This window comes from Arachis duranensis, chromosome 1 (genome assembly GCF_000817695.3).
Source record: "Arachis duranensis cultivar V14167 chromosome 1, aradu.V14167.gnm2.J7QH, whole genome shotgun sequence".
NCBI lineage: Eukaryota > Viridiplantae > Streptophyta > Magnoliopsida > Fabales > Fabaceae > Arachis > Arachis duranensis.
In genome coordinates this window covers 26,343,338-26,358,985 of record NC_029772.3, presented here as the reverse complement: position 1 = coordinate 26,358,985, position 15,648 = coordinate 26,343,338, and the positions used below count along the sequence as shown (strand labels likewise).

Here is a 15,648-nt window from a genome sequence, read left to right as displayed (position 1 = left end):
GTCTTGGATTTGAGGTCGGCTTCGAGCTTTTGGAGCTTGTCTTCTAACTCTCGACGTCGTCTTGTTTCTTTCCAGAGGTCTCACTCAGCTTCTCATTGACGTTCAGCTTCTTGTTCAAGCTGTTTGAGGCAATCCTGCTATTCACGGATGGCATCCAGGATTTCAGTGTTTTAAGGTTGCTTGTCTCCCTTGGATTGGTGCATGTCCTTTGGTGTGGCATCCGTGTTTTTAAGTTCCTTCATCTAATCCGGAGTTAAGGTCGTTGGTAGAGGTTACTTGCCATGGTGATTGGATGACTTCCAGGTCTCCGACAACGGCGCCAATGTTTCGGGGGTTACCTAAAACTAGAGGTCGATCTCGGACGAGATCTTCTGAACTTATCGTTACCGCCGTGCCCGACTTGTTGGAATGCGAGGTGCAGCTGGTCTTTGGTCACCGGAGGGTGGTGGTATCTGCAAGAGATTCCGATGTTTAAGTCAGTACGCACTTTAAACATGTTTTTTGTAGAATTAGAGTATTAGTTATACTTGGATGTGCCAGTATATTTATACTAGTGTAGAGTGACCTCCCTCGAAATAAGTTTGTTATCTTATCTTATCTTTTTTGTAGGTAAGATAACCTATCTTTTGGCCAACCGCCTTCAGGTGGACTGTGATCCTCTACTCTGAGCCTGTTAGGCCTCTATAGTAATTTGGCCGAACTCTTTATGAAAAAATCGGTGACAAACCAACCTTAAAACAGATCGATCGTTTCGTCATCGTCCAAGCCAGACCTTATAACTCGGTCTAAAATATGAACAACAAATATAAAACTGAAAACCTAAAAATACACGACACACTGAAATACCAATAAAGTACAAAGGCATACCTGAAATGTTTCCTCAACTTTTTACTTCTAACAAATGGAAGAAAAATACACGTCAGTTATTATAAGAAGCAGGATAAAAACACACCCGTATGCCACCCACATTTCACTTTAATACAAAACTAATAATCTATAATACTTCTAAAATGATATTACTGCAATGTTTTATTTATATTTTAAAATTTAAAATGTCTCATTTAAATATCTACATATAATTTTTAATAAAACTTTATTCTTAAGAATATAATTTTTAAAAATAAAATAAATGTGCTGTTAATTAGATCAATCAAAATATATCCTTTTATATGAAAATAATTCTTACCATCACAAAAATATTTTTGTACTATTATATCAAAATATTCTTTATTTCCTTTATTTCTTTGTATTAAACTAACCCACTTATTATGAAATATGGAGCCAGTATTTACTTCACCCAATACTAAATTGAGTAAACTTTCTCCTTGCAGATAAAAATCCAACAATTTGTATCAACTGTACTTGCAATTTACTACAAATAAAGCAAAACATGTTGAAACATTTCTCACAAATTATGATTCAAAAATTATTACCAGGAGAGACAAACCGTTCTCAAGTACATACAACTATACAAGAAAGCTAACACGCCCCTCGCTCCCACATTACATATCCGATAACTAACAACTGAAAACGTGAACCACCAGAAACAGAAACTAACACGCAAAGAAACAGTAGTAGTGGCCATCAGTGGGGGGAATAACTAAGTATAACCGTATACATACACATATATCTAAATGTGCTTATTGATATGATGATTTCCTCCCAATGGATATGAAGGATTGGTGACTCCTCCAGCAGGCGTTGCAAGAGACCCTAACGGCTGCTGGTGCGTTGTTGTTGGGGGCTGCTGATGGTGTGCTCCAAACGAGGAAGGGTCCAGGTGCGCCTGCTTGGTGCTTAGCTTCTCGGCTGCATGCCTGGCTTTGGCTTCATGCAACTCCATTTTTGCCTTTGCTTCTCTCGCCTTTGCGCGCTCATGTGCTATCACTTTCTCCTCCTCTGTTCGTGCCCTTGCTTTCTCTGTCTGCGCTATTTTAAACAGAAAAAAAATATGATTGACTTTGTATTAGTTTGTAACTTTGACTTCGTGAGTTCCATTATATGTTAATATTGTGTTTATCTCTTAACTTTATCATTTTACCAATGCCAGGATATAAACTTGATAAAATAATAAAATAAGAATTAGTTACCATTCACCTTGTAATTTTCATTATGGGTGAATACTATAATGTGTTTAATATCTAACTTTATCACTCTCTCACTCTCCTCTTCTCACGGGGAAGAGCTTGGTCCTTTAAAAGCCGTTTGGTTCCGAGTACTGATAATAAGACTCGGAATAAAAGACACGAAAATTAAAGACATTTTTAACATCAAATAAAGATTAAAAATATAAAAACGAAAAGAAAATATTAACATCAAATAAATGATAAATCAATTAAGATGATTGTTTAATTGAAAATGATTAGAGTTGCTGTCGTCGGTAGAACATCAATGGGAGTTTGCTGCAGAAAGTAATTCCGCTCGATGTTAATCAAACGGGTAAGATCGAGAAAGAAAGCCGAAAAAGAAATTAAATGGAGAGGACCTTCTCGTCAATTTTGGCTCCGCAGATGTCAACGTGTTCCTTGGCGGCACTGGCCATGTTGCTTAGCTTCTCCTTTGAAGATTTCATTTTTCTGTATCTTCTATTGAGCTTCAATCAACAAAGATGGCTATGGTGCTTCTTCATTCTCGATTTATATGCATGTCATAGAAAGGGAAGACGATACAAAACAGCGAAGACACCACATAGCTGCTGGGAGGATGGAACGTTCGGCAGCCAACACTTGTTGAACATGCAGCAATGCTATGCCCATCAAGTATCTAATGCTAGCCACGTTGCGTTGCTTAATAATAAAGATTATGAACTTATCCCTTTTCAGAAATTGGAGATATGAAAATTTCTTGTTCACCTTTTATTCATGCAAATCAATTTTTTATTACATTCATTTATTATTTTATTATTATTTTCTTTCTTCTATTATATTTTTTTGAAAAGTGATATGGTCATCATTAATACGAGTTATATATCTCGGTCTCCTAATCGTTATCAGTAAGCACCATAATTCGTCATCATCCGTTATTACTCGGACTTGATGAGCTATAACTCGGTAACGTTAACATTTTTACAACCGACGTCTCAAAACGGCACAATAAGAAACCGACGATTTATTGCTGAAAATATAAACGGACGAGAAGCTCTTCATATAAAAGGGGGAAAAACATCTCGTTAAGGTAAGTTTTTTTTACTGTATTCCGAATACTGACTTAAGCATCGGAGTGCCTTTGCAGGTACACTCTCCCCCGTTTTTCATTGCCCGCATTCTTGCATAACAATAACCATACGAAGCTCGAACTCAGAAGGACGGACGCTCAACATTCCAGCCTATAGCTCGGCCGATCCCGAGGAGTGGAAGCCGATCTTTTTCCCAAGCAAGATCAATTGGCGCCCACCGTGGGCCAAGGAAATCATATTTTTTCTTTTGGTCCCATCGCTTCCATCTGCATCCATGGCTGATGTACCGCCTCCTTCACTGTCCGAACTCATGCGAATGGTAGCTGAGCTGCAACAAGCTAATCAATGAATGGCTAACGAGAACTAAATAATGGCTGCTCAAATTGCCGAACTAAATCATGCTCGGATTGAACACAACGATGCTCGTCAGGCGGAAGACGAGGAGCATCAGTTCCAACCGATTCATGTTTCAGAAACCGCTCGACACGAAGAGCAGCAGCCCGAAGATGAGAAAGAAGAGTCCGAGGACGCTGTAGGCCCCTTCACAGAAGAAGTAATGAACTTTGAACTGCCGAAGAGGTTCACTCTGCCGTTGACCCTTATGCCTTATGATGGACTTGGAGACCCGAGGAAGTTCATAAAGAAATTCCGATCAATAATGATCGTCAATGGTGCATCAGATACAGTTTTATGTCGTTGTTTTCCGAATTATTTAGACGGTCCTGCACTTGATTGGTTGTGTGCTTTGCCTGCAGGTTCCATTTTGCGCTTTCATCAGTTGGCGAAGTTATTTGAAGAACATTTCGCCGGATCTGCAATATACTTGCACGACTCCGATTACCTGAACACTATCAAGCAAGGACCAAACGAAAGCTTAAAGGACTATATGACTCGCTTCACCAAGATCGCCATCAGCATACCAGATCTCCACCCCGAGGTCCATCTGCACGCAATTAAAAGCGGCCTCCGACCCAGGAAGTTCCAGGAGACGATCGCAGTAGCAAAGCCGAAGACTCTAGCAGAATTTAGAGAGAAAGCAAAAGGACAAATTGACATCGAGGAGCTCAGACAAGCTCGGAAGTCTGACAAGTCACACTTTCGTGAAGAAGATAAGAGCTCATCCATTAAGAAAAGTTTTAAACTAACACCTCGATTCGATTCTTATACGCAGTTTAACACCAAGAGGGAAGACATAATCAAGGAAATCTTGAACTCCAAACTAATCAAGCCACCGAGAAAAGCCGGCACATACCAAGATGCAAAGAACGTGGACAAATCAAAGTACTGCACTTTCCACCAGAAACACGGCCACAATACCGATGATTGTGTGGTCGCCAAAGATCTTTTAGAACGACTAGCAAGACAAGGACACCTTGACAAATACATTGGTGGTCACATCCAAAAGCGTGGCCCTAGTTCCACAACAAACGACCTCTCTGAACAACACCGAGGAAAAGAGAAGGCATCTTCAAGCCAATATGAAAGACCACGAGGTATAATCAATTGTATTTCAGGAGGATACGCAAGTGGAGGATACTCAAACTCGGCAAGGAAAAGATCGTTCAGAGCAATATACTCGGTAGACGGATCGAAACAAGATGTAACAATCACTAATCCGCAACCAGAAGTCACTTTCACACATGCCGACTTTAACTCCAACATACAAAATTTGGACGACCCTGTGGTAGTCACCCTCCAGCTAGGAGATCTATTAGTGAAAAAAGTACTCTTAGATCCCGGGAGCAGTGCCGATGTTCTGTTTTACTCCACATTTCAAAAGATGAAGCTCAGCGACAACATGCTACAATCCACAGGAGGAGACTTGGTTGGCTTCTCAGGAGAACGGGTTCCAATACTCGGGTCAGTGTGGTTACAAACCACACTGGGTGAGCAACCTCTTTCCAAAACTAATGATATTCAATATTTAGTAGTCGATTGTTTCAGTCCATATAACCTTATCCTCGGCCGACCTTTTTTGAATAAGTTCGGCGCCATTGTATCTACAGTTCATCTCTGTGTAAAGTTTCCACTGCAAGACCACCAGGTTGTCACAATCCACGGCGACCATAAAGAGGCACGACAATGTTACAACATCAGCATGAAATTCCAAAATCGCTCAACGCAACAAGTCAACAACGTCAGCCTAAACCAAAAGGAGCACACGCTAGCCGAACTGGACCCAAGAGCTGATTTCCTCGATTGCCCAAAACCCTCCGATGACCTACAAAAAGTGTATTTCAACAATGACTCTAATAAATTCACATATGTCGGTACCTCACTCAATGCATCTGAGTTGCAAGCTATAACAACCTTTCTGCAAAAACACGCCGACCTTTTCGCATGGACACCATCAGACATGCCCGGAATTGACCCACATATCATCAATCATAGACTAGCAATAAACTCGTCAATTCGACCAGTGCAACAGAAGAAACGTAAACTCGGCGAAGAAAAAAAGAGAGCGTCACTGGAAGAAACACAAAAGCTCATCAATGCCGAATTTATCAAAGAGATCAGATTCACCACCTGGTTAGCCAATGTGGTAATGGTAAGAAAACAAAACGGTAAGTGGCGCATGTGCATCAACTTCACTGATTTAAACAAAACATTCCCAAAGGATTCTTATCCTCTGCCATCCATAGACTCTTTAATAGACAATGCGTCAGGCTACGCTACTTTAAGTTTTATGGATGCATATTCACTGATTTCGGTAATGATGCACCCCTCTGATCAAATAATGATGCACCCCTCTGATCAAAATAAAACAGCTTTTATCAATGATTTCGGTAACTATTGTTATAAAGTTATGCCATTTGGATTAAAGAACGCAGGTGCAACTTACCAATGCCTTATGGATAAGGTGTTCGCCAAACAAATCGGCAGGAATATCGAAGTTTATGTCGATGATATGGTCGCCAAAACAAAAATCGGAGATAACCACATCAGCGACCTTACAGAAATATTCGGCCAGATCCGCCAGTACAACATGCGCCTCAACCCCGAGAAATGTGTATTCGCAGTTCAAGGGGGTAAGTTTTTGGGTTTTTTGCTAACATGCAGGGGAATAGAGGCAAATCCAGACAAATGCCGAGCAGTGCTGGACATGGCCAGCCCTAAAACAGTAAAAGAAGATCAGCGCCTCACAGGACGACTCGCTGCACTTTCTAGATTTGTTCCTTGCCTTGCCTCAACTTCTATTCCTTTTTTCCAAACAATTAAAAAGAAAAATAAATTCGAATGGAACGACGATTGTGAGAAGGCATTTTCAAAATTAAAAACAACACTCTCACAACCGCCGATTTTACAAAAAACAAGGGGAGGATTTATTTCTATATCTGTTAATTACTGATTGGGCGATAAGCTCGGCCCTTGTTACAGAGAGAAACAAAGTTCAGCATCCAGTATACTTTGTCAGTAAGACCCTACAGCATGCCGAACTCAACTATCCAAGGATTGAGAAGCTCGCACTAGCACTGATATTCTCGGCGCAACGTCTCCGACCTTACTTCCAGAGCCACGTTATCCACGTCAGAACCGATCACCCACTAAGACAAGTGTTACACAAACCAGAAATCGCAGGCCGACTCATAAAATGGGCAGTCGAACTATCTGAATTCGACATCAGATACCAATCCCGAGGACCGATCAAGTCACAATTCTTGGCGGATTTCATCGCCGAGCTTACAATACCGTCCGAAGAGGATCATGCAAAATAGTGGATCTTATATGTGGACGGCTCTTCAAATAACGGAGGCTGTGGTGCAGGAATTTGTCTGGAGGCCGACGATGGATTCATATTGGAACACTCAATACACTTCGCTTTCAAAGCGAGCAACAACCAATCCGAGTATTAAGCACTACTCGCCGGACTCCGACTCTGTTTAGATCTTCAAATCTCGACGATCAAGGTATATTGTGATTCATTGTTAGTCGTACAGCAGGTAAACGACCTTTTTCAGGTAAAAGATCCCCTACTCTCTAAATACTTGCTATTAGTAAAAAAGTTAAGAAAAAATTTTTCAAATTTGAAATAGAACATATACCACGCGAACAAAATCAAAGAGCGGATATCTTATCTAAGCTCGGCAGTACACAGTCCGAGCTATCTACACTGCAACAGTTCACAATAACATCACCCACTGTTACTCTGACAAACGTGTTAAGTGTTTCACAGGTAACAGATTGGAGGAACGACTTTATACACTATTTACAAACAGGTAATATACCAGAAGGGGTCGAGAGCGATAAAAAGTTTCGACGGCAAGCATCTTCCTTCACAATCCTCAATGGAACACTATATCAACGAGGTTATACTCGGCCTCTACTCAAATGTCTCAACAAGTCAGAAGCCGACATAGCTTTGGCAGAGGCACATGAAGAAATCTGTGGCACACATACAGGAGCTTGGAGTTTAGCATCCAAGATCCTCCGAGCCGGATTCTTCTGGCCGACTTTGAAACAGGACAGCCAACAAAAAATCAGGTCATGCAACAATTGCCAAAGGCACGCACCACTGATACACATACCCGCCGAGGAATTACATCATTCGGACATCAGTTGGCCATTTAACCAATGGGGTTTAGATATACTCGGGCCTTTCCCTATGGCACCGGGCCAGGTAAAATTTCTTATTGTCGGCATTGATTATTTCTCCAAATGGGTGGAAGCCCAACCTTTAGCAAAAATAACATCACAGCAAATGATTTCATTTGTTTGGAAAAATATTATTTGTCGTTTCGGCATACCTCAACATATCACAACTGACAACGGACGCCAGTTCGCCGATCAGAAATTTCAAACTTTTTTGCAGAATCTCAAAATAAAGCAACACTTCGCCTCTGTTGAACATCCTCAAACAAATGGACTAGCTGAGGCTGCAAACAAGGTCATCCTTCATGCACTAAAGAAGAAGCTAGATGATGCCAAAGGACTTTGGGCCGAACTAATACCTGAAGTCCTTTGGGGATACAACACCACCCCACAAACATCAACAAAGGAAACCCCATTCAGACTGGTATATGGCTCGGAGGCCATGATTCCCCTGGAGATCTCCCAGGAACCCATCCGAACTTACATCGACAATCAAGACGAAGCTCGGAGAACCGAGCTCGACATCATTGAAGAAGTAAGAGACATCGCCACTTTGAAGCAACGCGCAACACAGCAAACAATCGCCCGACAGTACAACAAGTCGGTTAAAAGCAGATCATTTGTGAAAGGAGACTTAGTCCTCCGCAAAACCGAAGCTGCTCGGAAACCACCCTCACATGGGAATATCTGAAGTACTCGGCAACGGGGCATACATACTCGAATTAATCGATGGAAAAGTATTACCCAATACCTGGAATGTTTCATCCCTAAAGAAGTTCTACAGTTAAAAATTAAGGACAGGCTGGTACTCTTTTTTCTACTACCAAGTTTTTGTCCCAAAGGGTTTTTGCTTGGAGAGGTTTTAACGAGGCCAGCCTACCTGAAAGTTTGTATTCAAACAATTATGAATTTACCACCAACATCATCTTATTACAGTTAAATTATGCAATTTGTATCTCCTATCATTATCAATTCTCAAAATAACTCGGTAAATAGCAATGCTCGGCTATATATGCAACCTGCCATTACTCGGCAGTACATTCAAACAAGAATGATGGACTCATCAAAATCATTCCTTTCAATAAACAAAATGCTTTACCACAAAAAGGAGAGCACTAACTTCCAATAAACATTCAAGCAATTCAAAACCAAGATATCAATGTTTTTTCAAGGACTATCACCAATCTATCAATGTTCAAAATATCTACCGACTTACAAAACAAAACCAAAATACCAAACAAAGTAACAAACTAAACATTTTCTGCTTGATCTTCAGCATCACCATCATCTTCAACCATCTTGCCATCACGCACAACTTTCCCCGGATCCATGCCAGACAGGTCAGCTTCCGGTGCCAAAAACTTTGCTTGTAACAAAGCCCTTTCAAACCCCTCAACAAAAGAATCCAGAATTTCATCAGCCTTTTTCTTCTGCACATCCTTTAATTCAGCAGTTACCTCAATAAGACGAGATTGTACGCTCGCCAAATCACTCTCCTTCTTCTTCAGATCTTCCACATCCCGAGCATAATTATCTTTTGTCTCCTTCAATAACTTCTCGGCCTCAGTTAGCCGTACCTGAAGCTCGGCAGCATCACTTTTACTTTTCACTAACTCTTCCTTCAGAACAGAAACCTCCCCTCTATCTGCAGAAACTTTCTTACATTTCAACTCTTGGCTACGCCCAAGACTGGCAAGACGAAGACCAACAACCTACACAAAAGAATACAAAAAGCTTGTAAAAAATTCAAAAAACACCAAGTGAAGCAGAAAAGTTAGCCCATTACCTGCATATACTGACCAATCGCCATGTCTCCAACCTCTTTCGCAAGCGAAACATCGGCCGACGACTGACAATACTCGTCCACTACAGCCATATAAGGATATTCTCTCCCCCAGACAGAAAACCCCTCACTTTGTTCAGAAATTTTGTGAAGCCTTTTTTGGTTACCCATAAAAGCTTGTATCTCCTCGACAGGAACCCCAAACGACTTCTCCTCAGAGTCATCAGACAGGTCAACAAGATCGGACTTCCTCTTCCTTTTAACAATAACCTTCCTCCGACCTTGCCGAGGCTGGGTAACCTCACCAGTCCCAGCAATTTTCTCAACATTAGAAGATGAAAATTCCTTCTCCAAGTTCTTATTCTTGAAACGTGTCCTCAAAGACGCAGCTGAAACCCCAGGATATTTACCACCTACAAAAAATAAGGAGCATCAGATATCTGAAAAGAAATAGCAACTACATCACAAACAACCCTATCACTCACCTAAATACTTTAAAACAGCATCTTTATCCTCTTCCCACTTCAGAAGGTCATCAATTGAAATCAGGTCTCCCCGACCGATGTTCTCAACAAGAAACTCAATCAAACAAGCATTTCTCGGAAGAATAACTTCGGGTCCGAGTATATTCTGAGGTTCCGAGCACCAATATAATGGGAACTTCTCAGCCAGATTTTCATCTACAAAAAATGGAAAATCCTTTTTCCAAACCCCTAACCTTAAAGTACATCTCCTTGAAATCTTTGAAAGAAGACTTATACAACCTGAAAATGCCAAACCCAAGGGTGCTGTTGAAATTTACCCAACCCCCCTTCCACACCCCTTTAGCTTGGAATAGTGAGAAGAAAAGGTCAACAGAGGGTACCTGCTCCAGAAATTCCATTAGAATTTCAAAAGAATGCAAGAACGCCCACCCATTTGGATGAAGCTGAGATGGAGCACAATTCAACTGTTTAAGGATCTAACACTCGAAATCTGTAAAGGGTAACCTCACTCTCAGTTCTTTCAGAACACAGCTGTGCATGTAGAAAAATTCAAAACCACTCCCACGGTGATAAACCCTATCATTTACACTACATGGCAGTAACTCAACCCCAACTCCAGAACCAGGCCTCACCAACTTACTTACATCTACCTCCCTCACGGCAGCCTCATCACAAAATAACGACACCCGAAACCTCACATCATCCCCAACCCAATCGTAAGACCAATCTACTTTATCCTTCTTCTCCTTCTCAAACCCCATCAAAAACACAATAAAACAAACATGCAACCAACAAACAGAAAGAAGAAGAAGGAAGAAAAAAAATCACAAAAACGCTGACATAGCCATACCTCTCTTGCTCATTCTTCACAGAGAAGGAGAAAATCAAAATGCCCAAGTTCCAATCAGTAAAAGTTATTAATCAAAATAAAAACATTTCAAATATCACCATTGCATCAATCACACGAAAGGATGAACGGAACATTGGAAACTACCAAAACATTAATGAAGCACCCACTCATTCTCTCTCCTCAATAAACAACAAACACGTTGTCCAACGTGGCACAAACAAAGTCCCTTTAATGAAGTACGTTGAACTGGGGGCCCACTCAGGAATCCACTCAACCGAGTTATAACTCATCACAAAAAGCTCAACCTGCTTCATTAAAAAACTTTCCACAGGCTAAGCTTGGGGGCTGTAATATGGTCATCATTAATACGAGTTATTTATCTCGGTCTCCTAACCGTTATCGGCAAGCACCATAACTCGTCATCATCCGTTATTACTCGGACTTGATGAGCTATAACTCGGTAACGTTAACATTTTTACAACCGACGTCTCAAAATGGCACAATAAAAAACCGACGATTTATTGCTGAAAATATAAACGGACGAGAAGCTCTCCATATAAAGGGGGGAAAAACATCTCGTTAAGGTAAGTTTTTTTTACTGTATTCCGAATACTGACTTAAGCATCGGAGTGCCTTTGCAGGTACACTCCCCCCAGTTTTTCATTGCCCGCATTCTTGCATAACAATAACCATAAGAAGCTCGAACTCAGATGGACGGACGCTCAACATTCCAGCCTATAGCTCGGCCGATCCCGAGGAGTGGAAACCGATCTTTTTCCCAAGCAAGATCAAAAAGTCTTTCTTCTATTATTAAATTAGTGAGAGACCGATCTGATAATTTAATGTGATCTTTATTTTAAGAATTGAATATTGTATTTGTTACAAACTTACAATGTAGTCATGAATTGGCTTATTTTTGTATGGATTTTGGATTCAATTACAATTGTGTGATTATTATTTATCTCAACTTTTAGACCTGCTATAAAGCAATTTAAGATATTAGCATAAGAAAATAATTATATATTGATTTTTCATGTGAATGTATCGATTTGGCATAATGTGTAAAAAGAAAAATATATGGAACTAACTTTTAATCAGTAAAAAATTGAACAACTCAATTAATAATAATTATTTTAATTAGTTTTAATTTTTTTTTAATTTACAATATTTGTTATTAATTGTTGTTAACTCAAAATAAGCTTTTGAGTGATATGTTTCAAAAACTACTCCTGGGATCACAGAAGTGAAATCAAGCCCGATTCTTCACCCTCTCTTTTTTTTGGTGGCTACGGTGCATGGTTCTCTATTCATATCATCAACGGTGCCGACTTCATCTATTCGACGGCGTCGATCTCATCCATTCGACCATCCGATGGCGCCAACTTCGTCCATCCGACCATCTAAGTGGCGATCCCTTCTCAAGCGAAGACAAGGCTCCCGATTCTTCACCCCCTCTCTCTCTTGGAGGCTACGGTGCATGGTTCGCTCTTGGTTACATCAGCGGCGCCAACTTCCTCCAATCAAACATCTAAGAGAAGGGTGCAGTGCAATACTTCTAGAAGAGAGCATCTTCCATGGTATTTTTAACCCCGGAAGGCGGATCGATTAGTACATTGATCAATCCAACCCAAGGCGATGAAGAATTCAGTATGGGTGAAGTAGTTATTCAAGAACAAGAGGGGACTAAGGTATGTTGCATAAGTTGGTCCTGCGTTGTAAGAAATGTTATGACAATGTGTTATTTGAATGCTTATTATTCATGCTAATTAGATGTTTTTTAGGTTCAAAAAATTTATTTATTTGAAAAATTCTGGTACAGTAATATATTTAGTTGAGCAAAGTATGCTGAAAATTGCTACTAAATACTTATCCAGCATGTTTGAATCCTAAGAATTGCCATCATCAAATTATGCTTGACTCCCATATTTGTTTTGCAATATTTTTTGATGTTTTTTATTGGAGTCATGCATTATATAGTAAGGAAGGATCTTAACTTAATAATAGTTTTTCTGGTGTCTTTAATTGAAGGTCGACGAAATTACCGACGTCGTTGTGACTAGAAATGATGAGTTGGACTCGAGACACGAGGTTTGAATGTGCTATGTTAATGTTTCTTATTTATGCTAATTAGATATTTTTTAAGTTCAAAAAGCTTATTTATTTGAAAAATTCGGGTACAGTGAAATATTTAGTTGATATATTATTAAAGTATGCTAAGAATTGGTATTAAATACTTATTGTATTAGTGCTAGTTTTGATTTGTATCTAGTTTTGTGTATTGACGTTACAGTTGCCGGATCATAGTGGGATCGGTGAAGAGGAAATATCAGTCATAGGAATAAGTTTTGGATCGTTGCCTCTGGCACAGAAATTTTATGCAAACTATGTAAAGAAAGTTGGGTTTGTTACTAAAATCAGGAACACGAATTTCGACAAGATGCAGAAGGAATCAAAGATACCGGTTAATCAATCTATTCACTGCACGTGAGAAGGTTATCAAGAGTTTAGGGTGAACGCAGCAACTCGAGCAAACAAAATTACAGCCACGAGATGCAGAGCAAGGATGTATGTCATGCTGGACAAGGAGAAGAAAAGTTGGATTGTGTCTATATTAGAATTGAGGCATTCTAACCCCTGTTCGGCTAAGAAAGCTATCCACTATCGTGAGTACCAGGAGTTGACCATGCATGCTAAGTCCATCATTACGGATAACGACGAGGCTGGAATAAGACCCAACAAGACGTATCTAGTACTGGCAAACGAGGTTGGTGGGCTGATGAGCGGATAATTTATACGCTTTTTGGCATTATTTTTAGTATGTTTTTAGTATGTTTTAATTAGTTTTTATTATACTTTTATTAGTTTTTATTTAAAATTTACTTTTCTGGACTTTACTATGAGTTTGTGTGTTTTTCTGTGATTTCAGGTATTTTCTGGCTGAAATTGAGGGACCTGAGCAAAAATCTGATTCAGAGGCTGAAAAAGGACTATAGATGCTGTTGGATTCTGACCTCCCTGCACTCGAAGTGAATTTTCTGGAGCTACAAAAGCCCAATTGGCGCGCTCTCAATTGCGTTGGAAAGTAGACATCCTGGGCTTTCCAGCAATAGATAATAGTCCATACTTTGCCCAAGAATTGATGGCCCAAACCGGCGTTTCAAATCAGCTTCAGAATTCCCGGCGTTTAACGCCGGAACTGGCACAAAAGTTGGAGTTAAACGCCTAAACTGGCACAAAAGCTGGCGTTTAACTCCAGGAAAAGTCTCTACACATGATAGCTTCAATAATCAGCCCAAGAACATACCAAGTGGACCCCAGAAGTGGATTTTTACATCATTTACTCATTCTTGTAAACCCTAAGTTACTAGTTCACCATAAATAGGACTTTTTGCTATGGTATCTGGACCTCATGACATTTTACACGTTTCATATTGTATCTTCTACGGCATGAGTCTCTAAACCCCATGGTTGGGGGTGAGGAGCTCTGCTGTGTCTTGATGGATTAATGCAATTACTACTATTTTTCATTCAATCACGCTTGCTTCTATTCAAAGATATCACTTGTTCCTCAACTTGATGAATGTGATGATCCGTGACACTCATCATCAATCTCACCTATGAACGTGTGCCTGACAACCACCTCCGTTCTACCTTAGATTGAGTGGATATCTCTTGGATTCCTTAATCAGAATCTTCGTGGTATAAGCTAGAATCCATTGGTAGCCATTCTTGAGAATCCGGAAGGTCTAAACCTTGTCTATGGTATTCTGAGTAGGATTCAAGGATTGAATGACTGTGACGATCTTCAAACTCGCGAGTGTTGGGCGTAGTGACAGACGCAAAAGGATCAATGGATCCTATTCCAGCATGATCGAGAACTGACAGATGATTAGCCGTGCTGTGACAGAGCGCGTTGAACATTTTCACTGAGAGGACGGGTGGTAGCCATTGACAACGGTGAAACCCAACATATAGCTTGCCATGGAAGGGGCCTTGCGTGCTTGAAGAAGAAGACAGTAGGAAAGCAGAGATTCGGAAGATAGAGCATCTCCAAAACTTCAACCTGTTCTCCATTACTGCAAAACAAGTATTTATTTCATATTCTTTTACTTTTTACAATTAAATCGGAGAATTATTGATATCCTGACTAAGAGTTACAAGGTAACCATAGCTTGCTTCAAGCCGACAATCTCCGTGGGATCGACCCTTACTCACGTAAGGTATTACTTGGATGACCCAGTGCACCTCCTGGTTAGTTGTGCGGAATTACAAAAGTGTGATTGTGATTTCATGCACCAAGTTTTTGGCGCCGTTGCCGGAGACTGTTCGAGTTTGGACAACTGACGGTCTATCTTGTTGCTTAGATTAGGAATATTTTATTTTTGTTGGTTTAGAGTCTTTTATTTGAGTCTAGTTTCATATTTTAAGTTTGGTGTCAATTGCATGCTTTTACTTTCTCTTAATTTTTTTGAAATTGCATAATCTTAGATGTTTCTTTACCTATAAAAATTCTGAGTTTGGTGTCTTCTTTGTGTTTTCCTTTAAATTTTCGAAAATTTGCATTTGATTTTCTAAAAATTTTAAGTTTGGTGTCATTTTGTTGTTTTCTCTTTCCTCATTTCAAAAATCAAATCTTTTTCAAAATAATTTTCAATCATATCTTCTTAATTGCTAATTCGAAAATCTTTTTAATTAATTAATTAATTTAGTTTTCAATTTGCTTTGATTTTATTCCCTTTTGGTTTTTGAATTTTTATTTTATTTT

General features: G+C 39.8%; 2 protein-coding genes across 2 annotated transcripts in view; one reads left to right on the top strand and one right to left on the bottom strand.

The window, feature by feature from the left end:
* Positions 1-1,396: 1,396 nt before the first annotated feature.
* LOC107483079 (late embryogenesis abundant protein 6-like) lies at positions 1,397-2,653 on the bottom strand. Its single transcript, XM_016103694.3, has 2 exons — positions 2,486-2,653; positions 1,397-1,924 (listed from the first exon to the last, which is right to left on the bottom strand). Exons 1-2 carry the CDS (start codon positions 2,570-2,572, stop codon positions 1,631-1,633), a joined length of 381 nt encoding a protein of 126 aa, XP_015959180.1. The 5' UTR covers positions 2,573-2,653; the 3' UTR covers positions 1,397-1,630.
* Positions 2,654-13,446: 10,793 nt separating this feature from the next.
* Positions 13,447-15,648, top strand: part of LOC107483039 (uncharacterized) — a 13,888-nt gene continuing 11,686 nt past the window's right edge. The window contains exon 1 of the mRNA XM_016103645.1: positions 13,447-13,625. Coding sequence (XP_015959131.1) covers positions 13,447-13,625 — 179 coding nt within the window. The remainder of the gene's footprint in view (positions 13,626-15,648) is intronic.

Excerpts from the sequence above, each read along its gene's own strand:
- LOC107483079 (XM_016103694.3), bottom strand. The coding sequence starts at position 2,572 with ATGAAATCTTCAAAGGAGAAGCTAAGCAACATGGCCAGTGCCGCCAAG. Across the intron at positions 1,925-2,485 it reads GAGCCAAAATTGACGAGAAG|ACAGAGAAAGCAAGGGCACG; the intron begins GTCCTCTCCATT and ends AAAATAGCGCAG.